Here is a 20769-nt window from a genome sequence, read left to right as displayed (position 1 = left end):
AACGCAGCTGCCGAAAAATATCCCATTATCGGTCGCTTACTGCTAGCAAATTCCTGCACCGATTTATGCCAGCATACCACGAGAAAATACGCCCATTTCCTAATGCTTTCCGTGTGCGTTTTTTCCAGACCAATCCCCAACGCATCTACCGAAAAATAACCCATTATCGGTCGCTTACTGCTAGCAGATTCCTGCACCGATCCACACCAGCATACCACGAGAAAATACGCCCATTTCCTAATGCTTTCCGTGTGCGTATTTGCCAGACCAATGCCCAACGCAGCTGCCGAAAAATATCCCATTATTGGTCGGTTACTGCTAGCAAATTCCTGCACCGATTTATGCCAGCATACCACGAGAAAATACGACAATTTCCTAATGCTTTTCGTGTGCGTTTTTGCCAGACCGATCCCTAACGCATCTACGAAAAAACAACACATTATCGGTCGCTTACTGCTAGCAAATTCCTGCACCGAATCATACCAGCATACCACGAGAAAATACGCCCATTTTTGCGTATTTGCGTGTGCGTTTTTGCCAGACCAATGCCCAACGCAGCTGCCGAAAAATAACCCAATATCGGTCGCTTACTGCTAGCAAATTCCTGCACCGATTTATGCCAGCATACCACGAGAAAATACGCCCATTTCCTAATGCTTTTCATGTGCGTATTTGCCAGACCAATGCCCAACGCAGCTGCCGAAAAATATCCCATTATCGGTCGCTTACTGCTAGCAAATTCCTGCACCGATTTATGCCAGCATACCACGAGAAAATACGCCCATTTCCTAATGCTTTCCGTGTGCGTATTTGCCAGACCGATTCCCAACGCATCTACGGAAAAACAACACATTATCGGTCGCTTACTGCTAGCAAATTCCTGCACCGATCCACACCAGCATACCACGAGAAAATACGCCCATTTCCTAATGCTTTCTGTGTGCGTTTTTTCCAGACCAATCCCCAACGCATCTACCGAAAAATAACCCATTATCGGTCGCTTACTGCTAGCAGATTCCTGCACCGATCCACACCAGCATACCACGAGAAAATACGCCCATTTCCTAATGCTTTCCGTGTGCGTATTTGCCAGACCAATACCCAACGCAGCTGCCGAAAAATATCCCATTATTGGTCGGTTACTGCTAGCAAATTCCTGCACCGATTTATGCCAGCATACCACGAGAAAATACGACAATTTCCTAATGCTTTTCGTGTGCGTTTTTGCCAGACCTATCCCTAACGCATCTACGAAAAAACAACACATTATCGGTCGCTTACTGCTAGCAAATTCCTGCACCGAATCATACCAGCATACCACGAGAAAATACGCCCATTTTTGCGTATTTGCGTGTGCGTTTTTGCCAGACCAATGCCCAACGCAGCTGCCGAAAAATAACCCAATATCGGTCGCTTACTGCTAGCAAATTCCTGCACCGATTTATGCCAGCATACCACGAGAAAATACACCCATTTCCTAATGCTTTCCGTGTGCGTATTTGCCAGATCGATCCCCAAAGCATCTACGGAAAAACAACACATTATCCGTCGCTTACTGCTAGCAAATTTCAGCACCGATTCATACCAGCATACCACGAGAAAATACGCCCATTTCCTAATGCTTTCCGTGTGCGTATTTGCAAGACCGATCCCCAACGCATCTACGGAAAAACAACACATTATCGGTCGCTTACTGCTAGCAAATTCCTGCACCGAATCATACCAGCATACCACGAGAAAATACGCCCATTTCCTAATGCTTTTCGTGTGCGTATTTGCCAGATCGATCCCCAAAGCATCTACGGAAAAACAACACATTATCGGTCGCTTACTGCTAGCAAATTCCTGCACCGATCCACACCAGCATACCACGAGAAAATACGCCCATTTCCTAATGCTTTACGTGTGCGTTTTTGCCAGACCATTCCCCAGCGCATCTACGGAAAAACAACACATTATCGGTCGCTTACTGCTAGCAAATTCCTGCACCGATCCACACCAGCATACCACGAGAAAATACGCCCATTTTTGCGTATTTGCGTGTGCGTTTTTTCCAGACCAATGCCCAACGCAGCTGCCGAAAAATAACCCAATATCGGTCGCTTACTGCTAGCAAATTCCTGCACCGATTTATGCCAGCATACCACGAGAAAATACACCCATTTCCTAATGCTTTCCGTGTGCGTATTTGCCAGATCGATCCCCAAAGCATCTACGGAAAAACAACACATTATCGGTCGCTTACTGCTAGCAAATTTCTGCACCGACCCATACCAGCATACAACGAGAAAATACGCCCATTTCCTAATGCTTTCCGTGTGCGTATTTGCAAGACCGATCCCCAACGCATCTACGAAAAAACAACACATTATCGGTCGCTTACTGCTAGCAAATTCCTGCACCGATCCACACCAGCATACCACGAGCATACCATGCCCATTTCCTAATGCTTTACGTGTGCGTTTTTGCCAGACCAATCCCCAGCGCATCTACGGAAAAACAACACATTATCGGTCGCTTACTGCTAGCAAATTCCTGCACCGATCCACACCAGCATACCACGAGAAAATACGCCCATTTCCTAATGCTTTACGTGTGCGTTTTTGCCAGACCATTCCCCAGCGCATCTACGGAAAAACAACACATTATCGGTCGCTTACTGCTAGCAAATTCCTGCACCGATCCACACCAGCATACCACGAGAAAATACGCCCATTTTTGCGTATTTGCGTGTGCGTTTTTTCCAGACCAATGCCCAACGCAGCTGCCGAAAAATAACCCAATATCGGTCGCTTACTGCTAGCAAATTCCTGCACCGATTTATGCCAGCATACCACGAGAAAATACGCCCATTTCCTAATGCTTTTCATGTGCGTATTTGCCAGACCAATGCCCAACGCAGCTGCCGAAAAATAACCCATTATCGGTCGCTTACTGCTAGCAAATTCCTGCACCGATTAATGCCAGCATACCACGAGAAAATACGACAATTTCCTAATGCTTTTCGTGTGCGTTTTTGCCAGACCGATCTCCAGCGCATATATGAAAATACAACACATTATCGGTCGCTTACTGCTAGCAGATTAATGCACCGAATCATGCCAGCATACCACGAGAAAATACGCCCATTTCCTAATGCTTTCCGTGTGCGTATTTGCCAGACCAATCCCCAACGCAGCTGCCGAAAAATATCCCATTATCGGTCGCTTACTACTAGCAAATTCCTGCACCGATCCACACCAGCATACCACGAGAAAATACGCCCATTTCCTAATGCTTTCCGTGTGCGTTTTTGCCAGACCAATCCCCAACGCAGCTGCCGAAAAACAACCCATTATCGGTCGCTTACTACTTGCAAATTCCTGCACCGATTTATGCCAGCATACCACGAGAAAATACGCCCATTTCCTAATGCTTTCCGTGTGCGTTTTTGCCAGACCAATCCCCAACGCATCTACCGAAAAATATCCCATTATCGGTCGCTTACTACTAGCAAATTCCTGCACCGATTTATGACAGCATACCACGAGAAAATACGCCCATTTCCTAATGCTTTCCGTATGCGTATTTGCCAGACCAATCCCCAACGCAGCTGCCGAAAAATAACCCATTATCGGTCGCTTACTACTAGCAAATTCCTGCATCGAATCATGTCAGCATACCACGAGAAAATACGCCCATTTCCTAATGCTTTCCGTGTGCGTTTTTGCCAGACCAATGCCCAACGCAGCTGCCGAAAAATATCCCATTATCGGTCGCTTACTGCTAGCAAATTCCTGCACCGATTGATGCCAGCATACCACGAGAAAATACGCCCATTTCCAATGCAAAACGCAGCTGCCGAAAAATAACCCATTATCGGTCGCTTACTACTAGCAAATTCCTGCACCGATTTATGCCAGCATACCACGAGAAAATACGCCCATTTCCTAATGCTTTCCGTGTGCGTTTTTGCCAGACCAATGCCCAACGCAGCTGCCGAAAAATATCCCATTATCGGTCGCTTACTGCTAGCAAATTCCTGCACCGATTGATGCCAGCATACCACGAGAAAATACGCCCATTTCCAATGCAAAACGCAGCTGCCGAAAAATAACCCATTATCGGTCGCTTACTGCTAGCAAATTCCTGCACCGATTTATGCCAGCATACCACGAGAAAATACGCCCATTTCCTAATGCTTTCCGTGTGCGTTTTTGCCAGACCAATGCCCAACGCAGCTGCCGAAAAATAACCCATTATCGGTCGCTTACTGCTAGCAAATTCCTGCACCGATTTATGCCAGCATACCACGAGAAAATACGACAATTTCCTAATGCTTTCCGTGTGCGTATTTGCCAGACCGATTCCCAACGCATCTACGGAAAAACAACACATTATCGGTCGCTTACTGCTAGCAGATTCCTGCACCGATCCACACCAGCATACCACGAGAAAATACGCCCATTTGTTAATGCTTTCCGTGTGCGTTTTTGCCAGAAAAATTCCCAACGCATCTACCGAAAAATAACTTATTATCGGTCGCTTACTGCTAGCAGATTCCTGCACAGATCCATACCAGCATACCACGAGAAAATACGCCCATTTCCTAATGCTTTCCGTGTGCTTATTTGCCAGAAAAATGCCCAACGCAGCTGCCGAAAAATATCCCATTATTGGTCGGTTACTGCTAGCAAATTCCTGCACCGATTTATGCCAGCATACCACGAGAAAATACGACAATTTCCTAATGCTTTCCGTGTGCGTATTTGCCAGACCGATCCCCAAAGCATCTACGGAAAAAAAACACATTATCCGTCGCTTACTGCTAGCAAATTTCTGCACCGATTCATACCAGCATACCACGAGAAAATACGCCCATTTCCTAATGCTTTCCGTGTGCGTATTTGCCAGACCGATCCCTAACGCATCTACGGAAAAACAACACATTATCGGTCGCTTACTGCTAGCAAATTTCTGCACCGATTTATACCAGCATACCACGAGAAAATACGACAATTTCCTAATGCTTTCCGTGTGCGTATTTGCTTGACCGATCCCTAACGCATCTACGGAAAAACAACACATTATCGGTCGCTTACTGCTAGCATATTTCTGCACCGATTCATACCAGCATACCACGAGAAAATACGCCCATTTCCTAATGCTTTCCGTGTGCGTATTTGCTTGACCGATCCCCAACGCATCTACGGAAAAACAACACATTATCGGTCGCTTACTGCTAGCAAATTCCTGCACCGATTTATGCCAGCATACCACGAGAAAATACGACAATTTCCTAATGCTTTCCGTGTGCGTATTTGCTTGATCGATCCCTAACGCATCTACGGAAAAACAACACATTATCGGTCGCTTACTGCTAGCAAATTTCTGCACCGATTCATACCAGCATACCACGAGAAAATACGACAATTTCCTAATGCTTTCCGTGTGCGTATTTGCTTGACCGATCCCTAACGCATCTACGGAAAAACAACACATTATCGGTCGCTTACTGTTAGCAGATTCCTGCACCGATCCATACCAGCATACCACGGGAAAACACGGCCATTTCCTAATGCTTACCGTGTGCGTATTTGCCAGACCGATCCCCAAAGCATCTACGGAAAAACAACACATTATCCGTCGCTTACTGCTAGCAAATTTCTGCACCGATTCATACCAGCATACCACGAGAAAATACGACAATTTCCTAATGCTTTCCGTGTGCGTATTTGCTTGACCGATCCCTAACGCATCTACGGAAAAACAACACATTATCGGTCGCTTACTGCTAGCAAATTTCTGCACCGATTCATACCAGCATACCACGAGAAAATACGACAATTTCCTAATGCTTTCCGTGTGCGTATTTGCTTGGCCGATCCCTAACGCATCTACGGAAAAACCACACATTATCGGTCGCTTACTGCTAGCAAATTACTGCACCGATCCATACCAGCATACCATGAGAAAATACGCCCATTTTTGCGTATTTGCGTGTGCGTTTTTGCCAGACCAATACCCAACGCAGCTGCCGAAAAATAACCCATTATCGGTCGCTTACTGCTAGCAAATTCCTGCACCGATCCATACCACGAGAAAATACGACAATTTCCTAATGCTTTTCGTGTGCGTATTTGCCAGACCGATCCCCAGCGCATCTACGGAAAAACCACACATTATCGGTTGCTTACTGCTAGCAAATTCCTGCACCGATCCACACCAGCATACCACGAGAAAATACGCCCATTTCCTAATGCTTTACGTGTGCGTTTTTGCCAGACCAATCCCCAGCGCATCTACGGAAAAACAACACATTATCGGTCGCTTACTGCTAGCAAATTCCTGCACCGATCCACACCAGCATACCACGAGAAAATACGCCCATTTCCTAATGCTTTACGTGTGCGTTTTTGCCAGACCAATCCCCAACGCATCTACGGAAAAACAACACATTATCGGTCGCTTACTGCTAGCAAATTCCTGCACCGATCCACACCAGCATACCACGAGAAAATACGCCCATTTCCTAATGCTTTACGTGTGCGTTTTTGCCAGACCAATGCCCAACGCAGCTGCCGAAAAATAACCCAATATCGGTCGCTTACTGCTAGCAAATTCCTGCACCGATTTATGCCAGCATACCACGAGAAAATACGCCCATTTCCTAATGCTTTCCATGTGCGTATTTGCCAGACCAATGCCCAACGCAGCTGCCGAAAAATAACCCATTATCGGTCGCTTACTGCTAGCAAATTCCTGCACCGATTTATGCCAGCATACCACGAGAAAATACGCCCATTTCCTAATGCTTTTCGTGTGCGTTATTGCCAGACCGATCTCCAGCGCATGTATGAAAATACAACACATTATCGGTCGCTTACTGCTAGCAGATTAATACACCGAATCATGCCAGCATACCACGAGAAAATACGACAATTTCCTAATGCTTTCCGTGTGCGTATTTGCCAGACCAATCCCCAACGCAGCTGCCGAAAAATAACCCATTATCGGTCGCTTACTACTAGCAAATTCCTGCACCGATCCACACCAGCATACCACGAGAAAATACGCCCATTTCCTAATGCTTTCCGTGTGCGTTTTTGCCAGACCAATCCCCAACGCAGCTGCCGAAAAATAACCCATTATCGGTCGCTTACTACTTGCAAATTCCTGCACCGATTTATGCCAGCATACCACGAGAAAATACGCCCATTTCCTAATGCTTTCCGTGTGCGTTTTTGCCAGACCAATCCCCAACGCATCTACCGAAAAATATCCCATTATCGGTCGCTTACTACTAGCAAATTCCTGCACCGATTTATGACAGCATACCACGAGAAAATACGCCCATTTCCTAATGCTTTCCGTATGCGTATTTGCCAGACCAATCCCCAACGCAGCTGCCGAAAAATAACCCATTATCGGTCGCTTACTACTAGCAAATTCCTGCATCGAACCATGCCAGCATACCACGAGAAAATACGCCCATTTCCTAATGCTTTCCGTGTGCGTTTTTGCCAGCAAAATGCCTAACGCATCTACCGAAAAATAACCCATTATCGGTCGCTTACTACTAGCAAATTCCTGCACCGATCCACACCAGCATACCACGAGAAAATACGCCCATTTCCTAATGCTTTCCGTATGCGTATTTGCCAGACCAATCCCCAACGCAGCTGCCGAAAAATATCCCATTATCGGTCGCTTACTACTAGCAAATTCCTGCACCGATCCACACCAGCATACCACGAGAAAATACGCCCATTTCCTAATGCTTTCCGTGTGCGTTTTTGCCAGACCAATCCCCAACGCAGCTGCCGAAAAATAACCCATTATCGGTCGCTTACTGCTAGCAAATTCCTGCACCGCTTTATGCCAGCATACCACGAGAAAATACGACAATTTCCTAATGCTTTCCGTGTGCGTTTTTGCCAGACCAATGCCCAACGCAGCTGCCGAAAAATATCCCATTATCGGTCGCTTACTACTAGCAAATTCCTGCACCGATCCACACCAGCATACCACGAGAAAATACGCCCATTTCCTAATGCTTTCCGTGTGCGTTTTTGCCAGACCAATCCCCAACGCAGCTGCCGAAAAATAACCCATTATCGGTCGCTTACTACTAGCAAATTCCTGCACCGATCCACACCAGCATACCACGAGAAAATACGCCCATTTCCTAATGCTTTCCGTGTGCGTTTTTGCCAGACCAATGCCCAACGCAGCTGCCGAAAAATAACCCATTATCGGTCGCTTACTGCTAGCAAATTCCTGCACCGCTTTATGCCAGCATACCACGAGAAAATACGACAATTTCCTAATGCTTTCCGTGTGCGTTTTTGCCAGACCAATGCCCAACGCAGCTGCCGAAAAATATCCCATTATCGGTCGCTTACTGCTAGCAAATTCCTGCACCGATTTATGCCAGCATACCACGAGAAAATACGACAATTTCCTAATGCTTTTCGTGTGCGTTTTTGCCAGACCGATCCCTAACGCATCTACGAAAAAACAACACATTATCGGTCGCTTACTGCTAGCAAATTCCTGCACCGATTAATGCCAGCATACCACGAGAAAATACACCCATTTCCTAATGCTTTCCGTGTGCGTTTTTGCCAGACCAATGCCCAACGCAGCTGCCGAAAAATATCCCATTATCGGTCGCTTACTGCTAGCAAATTCCTGCACCGATTTATGCCAGCATACCACGAGAAAATACGCCCATTTCCAATGCAAAACGCAGCTGCCGAAAAATAACCCATTATCGGTCGCTTACTGCTAGCAAATTCCTGCACCGATTTATGCCAGCATACCACGAGAAAATACGCCCATTTCCTAATGCTTTCCGTGTGCGTTTTTGCCAGACCAATGCCCAACGCAGCTGAAGAAAAATATCCCATTATCGGTCGCTTACTGCTAGCAAATTCCTGCACCGATTTATGCCAGCATACCACGAGAAAATACGACAATTTCCTAATGCTTTCCGTGTGCGTATTTGCCAGACCGATTCCCAACGCATCTACGGAAAAACAACACATTATCGGTCGCTTACTGCTAGCAAATTCCTGCACCGATCCACACCAGCATACCACGAGAAAATACGCCCATTTCTTAATGCTTTCCGTGTGCGTTTTTTCCAGACCAATCCCCAACGCATCTACCGAAAAATAACCCATTATCGGTCGCTTACTACTAGCAGATTCCTGCACCGATCCATACCAGCAAACCACGAGAAAATACGCCCATTTCCTAATGCTTTCCGTGTGCGTATTTGCCAGACCAATGCCCAACGCAGCTGCCGAAAAATATCCCATTATTGGTCGGTTACTGCTAGCAAATTCCTGCACCGATTTATGCCAGCATACCACGAGAAAATACGACAATTTCCTAATGCTTTTCGTGTGCGTTTTTGCCAGACCGATCCCTAACGCATCTACGAAAAAACAACACATTATCCGTCGCTTACTGCTAGCAAATTTCTGCACCGATTTATACCAGCATACCACGAGAAAATACGACAATTTCCTAATGCTTTCCGTGTGCGTATTTGCTTGACCGATCCCTAACGCATCTACGGAAAAACAACACATTATCGGTCGCTTACTGCTAGCAAATTTCTGCACCGATTCATACCAGCATACCACGAGAAAATACGCCCATTTCCTAATGCTTTCCGTGTGCGTATTTGCCAGACCGATCCCCAACGCATCTACGGAAAAACAACACATTATCGGTCGCTTACTGCTAGCAAATTTCTGCACCGATTTATACCAGCATACCACGAGAAAATACGACCATTTCCTAATGCTTTCCGTGTGCGTATTTGCTTGACCGATCCCTAACGCATCTGCGGAAAAACAACACATTATCGGTCGCTTACTGCTAGCAAATTTCTGCACCGATTCATACCAGCATACCACGAGAAAATACGACAATTTCCTAATGCTTTCCGTGTGCGTATTTGCTTGACCGATCCCTAACGCATCTACGGAAAAACAACACATTATCGGTCGCTTACTGCTAGCAAATTTCTGCACCGATTCATACCAGCATACCACGAGAAAATACGACAATTTCCTAATGCTTTCCGTGTGCGTATTTGCCAGACCGATCCCCAGCGCATCTACGGAAAAACCACACATTATCGGTCGCTTACTGCTAGCAAATTCCTGCACCGATCCACACCAGCATACGACGAGCATACCATGCCCATTTCCTAATGCTTTCCGTGTGCGTTTTTGCCAGACCAATCCCCAACGCATCTACGGAAAAACAAAACATTATCGGTCGCTTACTGCTAGCAAATTCCTGCACCGATCCACACCAGCATACCACGAGAAAATACGCCCATTTCCTAATGCTTTACGTGTGCGTTTTTGCCAGACCAATGCCCAACGCAGCTGCCGAAAAATAACCCAATATAGGTCGCTTACTGCTAGCAAATTCCTGCACCGATTTATGCCAGCATACCACGAGAAAGTACGCCCATTTCCTAATGCTTTCCATGTGCGTATTTGCCAGACCAATGCCCAACGCAGCTGCCGAAAAATATCCCATTATCGGTCGCTTACTGCTAGCAAATTCCTGCACCGATTTATGCCAGCATACCACGAGAAAATACGACAATTTCCTAATGCTTTTCGTGTGCGTTTTTGCCAGACCGATCTCCAGCGCATGTATGAAAATACAACACATTATCGGTCGCTTACTGCTAGCAGATTAATGCACCGAATCATGCCAGCATACCACGAGAAAATACGACAATTTCCTAATGCTTTCCGTGTGCGTATTTGCCAGACCAATCCCCAACGCAGCTGCCGAAAAATAACCCATTATCGGTCGCTTACTACTAGCAAATTCCTGCACCGATCCACACCAGCATACCACGAGAAAATACGCCCATTTCCTAATGCTTTCCGTGTGCGTTTTTGCCAGATCAATCCCCAACGCAGCTGCCGAAAAATAACCCATTATCGGTCGCTTACTACTTGCAAATTCCTGCACCGATTTATGCCAGCATACCACGAGAAAATACGCCCATTTCCTAATGCTTTCCGTGTGCGTTTTTGCCAGACCAATCCCCAACGCATCTACCGAAAAATATCCCATTATCGGTCGCTTACTACTAGCAAATTCCTGCACCGATTTATGACAGCATACCACGAGAAAATACGCCCATTTCCTAATGCTTTCCGTATGCGTATTTGCCAGACCAATCCCCAACGCAGCTGCCGAAAAATATCCCATTATCTTTCGCTTACTACTAGCAAATTCCTGCACCACACCAGCATACCACGAGAAAATACGCCCATTTCCTAATGCTTTCCGTGTGCGTTTTTGCCAGACCAATCCCCAACGCAGCTGCCGAAAAATAACCCAATATCGGTCGCTTACTGCTAGCAAATTCCTGCACCGATTTATGCCAGCATACCACGAGAAAATACGCCCATTTCCTAATGCTTTCCGTATGCGTATTTGCCAGACCAATCCCCAACGCAGCTGCCGAAAAATAACCCATTATCGGTCGCTTACTACTAGCAAATTCCTGCATCGAATCATGCCAGCATACCACGAGAAAATACGCCCATTTCCTAATGCTTTCCGTGTGCGTTTTTGCCAGACCAATCCCCAACGCAGCTACCGAAAAATAACCCATTATCGGTCGCTTACTACTAGCAAATTCCTGCACCGATCCACACCAGCATACCACGAGAAAATACGCCCATTTCCTAATGCTTTCCGTGTGCGTTTTTGCCAGACCAATCCCCAACGCAGCTGCCGAAAAATAACCCATTATCGGTCGCTTGCTACTTGCAAATTCCTGCACCGATTTATGCCAGCATACCACGAGAAAATACGACCATTTCCTAATGCTTTCCGTGTGCGTTTTTGCCAGACCAATCCCCAACGCATCTACCGAAAAATATCCCATTATCGGTCGCTTACTACTAGCAAATTCCTGCACCGATTTATGACAGCATGCCACGAGAAAATACGCCCATTTCCTAATGCTTTCCGTATGCGTATTTGCCAGACCAATGCCCAACGCAGCTGCCGAAAAATAACCCAATATCGGTCGCTTACTGCTAGCAAATTCCTGCACCGATTTATGCCAGCATACCACTAGAAATTACGCCCATTTCCTAATGCTTTCCGTGTGCGTTTTTGCCAGACCAATGCCCAACGCATCTACCGAAAAATATCCCATTATCGGTCGCTTACTGCTAGCAAATTCCTGCACCGATTTATGCCAGCATACCACGAGAAAATACGACCATTTCCTAATGCTTTCCGTGTGCGTTTTTACCAGACCAATGCCCAACGCATCTACCGAAAAATAACCCATTATCGGTCGCTTACTGCTAGCAAATTCCTGCACCGATTTATGCCAGCATACCACGAGAAAATACGACCAATTCCTAATGCTTTCCGTGTGCGTATTTGCCAGACCGATTCCCAAAGCATCTAAGGAAAAACCATACATTATCGGTCGCTTACTGCTAGCAAATTCCTGCACCGATTTATGCCAGCATACCACGAGAAAATACGCCCATTTCCAATGCCCAACGCAGCTGCCGAAAAATAACCCATTATCGGTCGCTTACTGCTAGCAAATTCCTGCACCGATTTAAGCCAGCATACCACGAGAAAATACGCCCATTTCTTAATGCTTTCCGTGTGCGTTTTTGCCAGACCAATGCCCAACGCAGCTGCCGAAAAATATCCCATTATCGGTCGCTTACTGCTAGCAAATTCCTGCACCGATTTATGCCAGCATACCACGAGAAAATACGACAATTTCCTAATGCTTTCCGTGTGCGTATTTGCCAGACCGATTCCCAACGCATCTACGGAAAAACAACACATTATCGGTCGCTTACTGCTAGCAAATTCCTGCACCGATTTATGCCAGCATACCACGAGAAAATACGCCCATTTCCTAATGCTTTCCATGTGCGTTTTTGCCAGACCGATCTCCAGCGCATGTATGAAAATACAATACATTATCGGTCGCTTACTGCTAGCAGATTAATGCACCGAATCATGCCAGCATACCACGAGAAAATACGACAATTTCCTAATGCTTTCCGTGTGCGTATTTGCCAGACCAATCCCCAACGCAGCTGCCGAAAAATAACCCATTATCGGTCGCTTACTACTAGCAAATTCCTGCACCGATCCACACCAGCATACCACGAGAAAATACGCCCATTTCCTAATGCTTTCCGTGTGCGTTTTTGCCAGACCAATCCCGAACGCAGCTGCCGAAAAATAACCCATTATCGGTCGCTTACTACTTGCAAATTCCTGCACCGATTTATGCCAGCATACCACGAGAAAATACGCCCATTTCCTAATGCTTTCCGTGTGCGTTTTTGCCAGACCAATCCCCAACGCATCTACCGAAAAATATCCCATTATCGGTCGCTTACTACTAGCAAATTCCTGCACCGATCCACACCAGCATACCACGAGAAAATACGCCCATTTCCTAATGCTTTCCGTATGCGTATTTGCCAGACCAATCCCCAACGCAGCTGCCGAAAAATAACCCATTATCGGTCGCTTACTACTAGCAAATTCCTGCATCGAATCATGCCAGCATACCACGAGAAAATACGCCCATTTCCTAATGCTTTCCGTGTGCGTTTTTGCCAGACCAATGCCCAACGCATCTACCGAAAAATAACCCATTAACGGTCGCATACTACTAGCAAATTCCTGCACCGATCCACACCAGCATACCACGAGAAAATACGACAATTTCCTAATGCTTTCCGTGTGCGTATTTGTCAGACCAATCCCCAACGCAGCTGCCGAAAAATAACCCATTATCGGTCGCTTACTACTAGCAAATTCCTGCATAGAATCATGCCAGCATACCACGAGAAAATACGCCCATTTCCTAATGCTTTCCGTGTGCGTTTTTGCCAGACCAATCCCCAACGCAGCTGCCGAAAAATAACCCATTATCGGTCGCTTACTACTAGCAAATTCCTGCACCGATCCACACCAGCATACCACGAGAAAATACGCCCATTTCCTAATGCTTTCCGTGTGCGTTTTTGCCAGACCAATCCCCAACGCAGCTGCCGAAAAATAACCCATTATCGGTCGCTTGCTACTTGCAAATTCCTGCACCGATTTATGCCAGCATACCACGAGAAAATACGCCCATTTCCTAATGCTTTCCGTGTGCGTTTTTGCCAGACCAATCCCCAACGCATCTACCGAAAAATATCCCATTATCGGTCGCTTACTACTAGCAAATTCCTGCACCGATTTATGACAGCATGCCACGAGAAAATACGCCCATTTCCTAATGCTTTCCGTATGCGTATTTGCCAGACCAATGCCCAACGCAGCTGCCGAAAAATAACCCAATATCGGTCGCTTACTGCTAGCAAATTCCTGCACCGATTTATGCCAGCATACCACTAGAAATTACGCCCATTTCCTAATGCTTTCCGTGTGCGTTTTTGCCAGACCAATGCCCAACGCATCTACCGAAAAATATCCCATTATCGGTCGCTTACTGCTAGCAAATTCCTGCACCGATTTATGCCAGCATACCACGAGAAAATACGACCATTTCCTAATGCTTTCCGTGTGCGTTTTTACCAGACCAATGCCCAACGCATCTACCGAAAAATAACCCATTATCGGTCGCTTACTGCTAGCAAATTCCTGCACCGATTTATGCCAGCATACCACGAGAAAATACGACCAATTCCTAATGCTTTCCGTGTGCGTATTTGCCAGACCGATTCCCAAAGCATCTAAGGAAAAACCATACATTATCGGTCGCTTACTGCTAGCAAATTCCTGCACCGATTTATGCCAGCATACCACGAGAAAATACGCCCATTTCCAATGCTCAACGCAGCTGCCGAAAAATAACCCATTATCGGTCGCTTACTGCTAGCAAATTCCTGCACCGATTTAAGCCAGCATACCACGAGAAAATACGCCCATTTCTTAATGCTTTCCGTGTGCGTTTTTGCCAGACCAATCCCCAACGCATCTACCGAAAAATATCCCATTATCGGTCGCTTACTACTAGCAAATTCCTGCACCGATCCACACCAGCATACCACGAGAAAATACGCCCATTTCCTAATGCTTTCCGTATGCGTATTTGCCAGACCAATCCCCAACGCAGCTGCCGAAAAATAACCCATTATCGGTCGCTTACTGCTAGCAAATTCCTGCATCGAATCATGCCAGCATACCACGAGAAAATACGCCCATTTCCTAATGCTTTCCGTGTGCGTTTTTGCCAGACCAATGCCCAACGCATCTACCGAAAAATAACCCATTAACGGTCGCATACTACTAGCAAATTCCTGCACCGATCCACACCAGCATACCACGAGAAAATACGCCCATTTCCTAATGCTTTCTGTGTGCGTATTTGCAAGACCGATCCCCAACGCAGCTGCCGAAAAATAACCCATTATCGGTCGCTTACTACTAGCAAATTCCTGCATATATTCAGGCCAGCATACCACGAGAAAATACGCCCATTTCCTAATGCTTTCCGTGTGCGTTTTTGCCAGACCAATCCCCAACGCAGCTGCCGAAAAATAACCCATTATCGGTCGCTTACTACTAGCAAATTCCTGCACCGATCCACACCAGCATACCACGAGAAAATACGCCCATTTCCTAATGCTTTCCGTGTGCGTTTTTGCCAGACCAATCCCCAACGCAGCTGCCGAAAAATAACCCAATATCGGTCGCTTACTACTTGCAAATTCCTGCACCGATTTATGCCAGCATACCACGAAAAATACGCCCATTTCCTAATGCTTTCCGTGTGCGTTTTTGCCAGACCAATGCCCAACGCATCTACTGAAAAATAACCCATTATCGGTCGCTTACTACTAGCAAATTCCTGCACCGATTTATGCCAGCATACCACGAGAAAATACGATCATTTCCTAATGCTTTCTGTGTGCGTTTTTACCAGAGCAATGCCCAACGCATCTACCGAAAAATAACCCATTATCGGTCGCTTACTGCTAGCAAATTCCTGCACCGATTTATGCCAGCATACCACGAGAAAATACGACAATTTCCTAATGCTTTCCGTGTGCGTATTTGCCAGACCGATTCCCAAAGCATCTAAGGAAAAACCACACATTATCGGTCGCTTACTGCTAGCAAATTCCTGCACCGATTTATGCCAGCATACCACGAGAAAATACGCTCATTTCCAATGCAAAACGCAGCTGCCGAAAAATAACCCATTATCGGTCGCTTACTGCTAGCAAATTCCTGCACCGATTTATGCCAGCATACCACGAGAAAATACGCCCATTTCCTAATGCTTTCCGTGTGCGTTTTTGCCAGACCAATGCCCAACGCAGCTGCCGAAAAATATCCCATTATCGGTCGCTTACTGCTAGCAAATTCCTGCACCGATCCACACCAGCATACCACGAGAAAATACGCCCATTTCCTAATGCTTTCCGTGTGCGTTTTTTCCAGACCAATCCCCAACGCATCTACCGAAAAATAACCCATTATCGGTCGCTTACTGCTAGCAGATTCCTGCACCGATCCATACCAGCAAACCACGAGAAAATACGCCCATTTCCTAATGCTTTCCGTGTGCGTATTTGCCAGACCGATCCCTAACGCATCTACGGAAAAACCACACATTATCGGTCGCTTACTGCTAGCAAATTTCTGCACCGATTCACACCGGCATACCACGAGAAAATACGCCCATTTCCTCATGCTTTCCGTGTGCGTTTTTGCAAGACCGATCCCCAACGCATGTACGAAAAAACAACACATTATCGGTCGCTTACTGCTAGCAAATTTCTGCACCGATTCATACCAGCATACCACGAGAAAATACGCCCATTTCCTAATGCTTTCTGTGTGCGTTTTTGCCACACTAATCCCCAACGCAGCTGCCGAAAAATAACCCATTATTGGTCGCTTACTGCTAGCAAATTCCTGCACCGATTTATGCCAGCATACCACGAGAAAATACGACAATTTCCTAATGCTTTTCGTGTGCGTTTTTGCCAGACCAATCCCCAACGCAGCTGCCGAAAAATAACCCATTATCGGTCGCTTACTACTAGCAAATTTCTGCAGCGATCCATACCAGCATACCACGAGAAAATACGCCCATTTCCTAATGCTTTTCATGTGCGTATTTGCCAGACCGATTCCCAACGCATCGACGAAAAAACAACACATTGTCGGTCGCTTACTGCTAGCAAATTACTGCACCGATCCATACCAGCATACCACAAGAAAATACGCCCATTTCCTAATGCTTTCCGTGTGCGTTTTTGCCAGACCATTCCCCAACGCATTTACCGAAAAATATCCCATTGTCGGTCGCTTACTGCTAGCAGATTCCTGCACCGATCCATACCAGCAAACCACGAGAAAATACGCCCATTTCCTAATACTTTCCGTGTGCGTATTTGCCAGACCAATGCCCAACGCAGCTGCCGAAAAATATCCCATTATTGGTCGGTTACTGCTAGCAAATTCCTGCACCGATTTATGCCAGCATACCACGAGAAAATACGCCCATTTCCTAATGCTTTCCGTGTGCGTATTTGCCAGACCGATCCCTAACGCATCTACGAAAAAACAACACATTATCGGTCGCTTACTGCTAGCAGATTCCTGCACCGATTTATGCCAGCATACCACGAGAAAATACACCCATTTCCTAATGCTTTCCGTGTGCGTATTTGCCAGACCGATCCCCAAAGCATCTACAGAAAAACAACACATTATCCGTCGTTTACTGCTAGCAAATTTCTGCACCGATTCATACCAGCATACCACGAGAAAATACGCCCATTTCCTAATGCTTTCCGTGTGCGTATTTGCCAGACCGATCCCCAACGCATCTACGGAAAAACAACACATTATCGGTCGCTTACTGCTAGCAGATTCCTGCACCGATCCATACCAGCAAACCACGAGAAAATACGCCCATTTCCTAATGCTTTCCGTGTGCGTATTTGCCAGACCAATGCCCAACGCAGCAGCCGAAAAATATTCCATTATTGGTCGGTTACTGCTAGCAAATTCCTGCACCGATTTATGCCAGCATACCACGAGAAAATACGACCATTTCCTAATGCTTTCCGTGTGCGTATTTGCCAGACCGATCCCTAACGCATCTACGAAAAAACAACACATTATCGGTCGCTTACTGCTAGCAAATTCCTGCACCGATTTATGCCAGCATACCACGAGAAAATACACCCATTTCCTAATGCTTTCCGTGTGCGTATTTGCCAGACCGATCCCCAAAGCATCTACGGAAAAACAACACATTATCCGTCGTTTACTGCTAGCAAATTTCTGCACCGATTCATACCAGCATACCACGAGAAAATACGCCCATTTCCTAATGCTTTCCGTGTGCGTATTTGCCAGACCGATCCCCAACGCATCTACGGAAAAACAACACATTATCGGTCGCTTACTGCTAGCAAATTTCTGCACCGATTTATACCAGCATACCACGAGAAAATACGACAATTTCCTAATGCTTTCCGTGTGCGTATTTGCTTGACCGATCCCTAACGCATCTACGGAAAAAGAACACATTATCGGTCGCTTACTGCTAGCAAATTTCTGCACCGATTCATACCAGCATACCACGAGAAAATACGCCCATTTCCTAATGCTTTTCGTGTGCGTATTTGCCAGACCGATCCCCAACGCATCTACGGAAAAACAACACATTATCGGTCGCTTACTGCTAGCAAATTTCTGCACCGATTTATACCAGCATACCACGAGAAAATACGACCATTTCCTAATGCTTTCCGTGTGCGTATTTGCTTGACCGATCCCTAACGCATCTACGGAAAAACAACACATTATCGGTCGCTTACTGCTAGCAAATTTCTGCACCGATTCATACCAGCATACCACGAGAAAATACGCCCATTTCCTAATGCTTTCCGTGTGCGTATTTGCAAGACCGATCCCCAAAGCATGTACGAAAAACAACACATTATCGGTCGCTTACTGCTAGCAAATTTCTGCACCGACCCATACCAGCATACAACGAGAAAATACGCCCATTTCCTAATGCTTTCCGTGTGCGTATTTGCAAGACCGATCCCTAACGCATCTACGGAAAAACAACACATTATCGGTCGCTTACTGCTAGCAAATTCCTGCACCGATTTATGCCAGCATACCACGAGAAAATACGCCCATTTCTTAATGTTTTCCGTGTGCGTATTTGCAAGACCAATCCCCAGCGCATCTACGGAAAAACAACACATTATCGGTCGCTTACTGCTAGCAAATTTCTGCACCGATTCATACCAGCATACCACGAGAAAATACGCCCATTTCCTAATGCTTTCCGTGTGCGTATTTGCAAGACCGATCAATAACGCATCTACGAAAAAACAACACATTATCGGTCGCTTACTGCTAGCAAATTCCTGCACCGATTTATGCCAGCATACCACGAGAAAAAACGCCCATTTCCTAATGCTTTTCGTGTGCGTATTTGCCAGACCGATCCCCAAAGCATCTACGGAAAAACAACACATTATCGGTCGCTTACTGCTAGCAAATTTCTGCACCGATTCATTCCAACATACCACGAGAAAATACGTCCATTTCTTAATGCTTTCCGTGTGCGTTTTTGCAAGACCGATCCCCAACGCATGTACGAAAAAACAACACATTATCGGTCGCTTATTGCTAGCAAATTTCTGCACCGATTCATACCAGCATACCACGAGAAAATACGCCCATTTCCTAATGCTTTCTGTGTGCGTTTTTGCCACACTAATCCCCAGCGCATCTACGGAAAAACAACACATTATCGGTCGCTTACTGCTAGCAAATTTCTGCACCGATTTATGCCAGCATACCACGAGAAAATACGCCCATTTCCTAATGCTTTACGTGTGCGTATTTGCCAGACCAATGCCCAACGCAGCTGCCGAGAAATAACCCATTATCGGTCGCTTACTGCTAGCAAATTCCTGCACCGATTTATGCCAGCATACCACGAGAAAATACGACAATTTCCTAATGCTTTTCGTGTGCGTTTTTGCCAGACCAATCCCCAACGCAGCTGCCGAAAAATAACCCATTACCGGTCGCTTACTACTAGCAAATTTCTGCAGCGATCCATACCAGCATACCACGAGAAAATACGCCCATTTAAAAATGCTTTTCATGTGCGTATTTGCCAGACCGATTCCCAGCGCATCTACGGAAAAACAACACATTATCGGTCGCTTACTGCTAGCAAATTTCTGCACCGATTTATGCCAGCATACCACGAGAAAATACGCCCATTTCCTAATGCTTTACGTGTGCGTTTTTGCCAGACCAATGCCCAACGCAGCTGCCGAAAAATAACCCATTATCGGTCGCTTACTGCTAGCAAATTCCTGCACCGATTTATGCCAGCATACCACGAGAAAATACGACAATTTCCTAATGCTTTTCGTGTGCGTTTTTGCCAGACCAATCCCCAACGCAGCTGCCGAAAAATAACCCATTATCGGTCGCTTACTGCTAGCAAATTCCTGCACCGATTTATGCCAGCATACCACGAGAAAATACGCCCATTTCCTAATGCTTTCCGTGTGCGTTTTTGCCAGACCATTCCCCAACGCATTTACCGAAAAATAACCCATTATCGGTCGCTTACTGCTAGCAGATTAATGCACCGAATCATGCCAGCATACCACGAGAAAATACGCCCATTTCCTAATGCTTTCCGTGTGCGTTTTTGCCAGACCAATG

At 46.0% G+C, this 20769-nt stretch overlaps 3 protein-coding genes across 5 annotated transcripts in view; 1 reads left to right on the top strand and 2 right to left on the bottom strand.

Annotated features, from left to right (window-relative positions):
* LOC125764445 (uncharacterized) overlaps nucleotides 1-7818 on the bottom strand; it is a 69643-nt gene extending 61825 nt beyond the window's left edge. The window contains exon 1 of the mRNA XM_049428705.1: nucleotides 2145-7818. Coding sequence (XP_049284662.1) covers nucleotides 6877-7818 — 942 coding nt within the window. The 3' untranslated portion in view covers nucleotides 2145-6876. The remainder of the gene's footprint in view (nucleotides 1-2144) is intronic.
* Nucleotides 1-20769, top strand: part of LOC125764444 (uncharacterized) — a 38551-nt gene that overhangs the window by 12526 nt on the left and 5256 nt on the right. Inside the window, exon 2 of one of the 3 annotated variants that reach the window (XM_049428700.1) lies at nucleotides 8076-8513. In XM_049428700.1, the coding sequence (XP_049284657.1) occupies nucleotides 8076-8484 (409 nt within the window). In that variant the 3' untranslated portion in view covers nucleotides 8485-8513. Of the gene's footprint in view, nucleotides 1-8075; nucleotides 8514-10805; nucleotides 11311-13943; nucleotides 15563-20769 lie in introns of those variants that run through there. The other 2 variants (XM_049428697.1, XM_049428696.1) reach the window with 2 other exon arrangements.
* Nucleotides 3-10318, bottom strand: LOC125764446 (uncharacterized). The gene is made up of 2 exons (XM_049428706.1): nucleotides 10100-10318; nucleotides 3-1233 (listed from the first exon to the last, which is right to left on the bottom strand). Exons 1-2 carry the CDS (start codon nucleotides 10251-10253, stop codon nucleotides 440-442), a joined length of 948 nt encoding a protein of 315 aa, XP_049284663.1. The 5' UTR covers nucleotides 10254-10318; the 3' UTR covers nucleotides 3-439.

This window comes from Anopheles funestus, chromosome 2RL (assembly GCF_943734845.2).
Source record: "Anopheles funestus chromosome 2RL, idAnoFuneDA-416_04, whole genome shotgun sequence".
Classification (NCBI taxonomy): domain Eukaryota; kingdom Metazoa; phylum Arthropoda; class Insecta; order Diptera; family Culicidae; genus Anopheles; species Anopheles funestus.
This window is presented reverse-complemented; position numbering and strand designations above follow the sequence as displayed.

What these genes read in the sequence shown, in the direction of transcription:
- LOC125764446 (XM_049428706.1), bottom strand. Translation starts at nt 10,253, where the DNA reads ATGCGTTGGGGATTGGTCTGGCAAAAACGCACACGGAAAGCATTAGGA. An exon ending in CGTAGATGCGCTGGGGATCG is followed by an intron (nt 1,234 to 10,099) that starts GTCTGGCAAATA and finishes CGTTAGGGATAG; the next exon opens with GTCTGGCAAAAACGCACACG.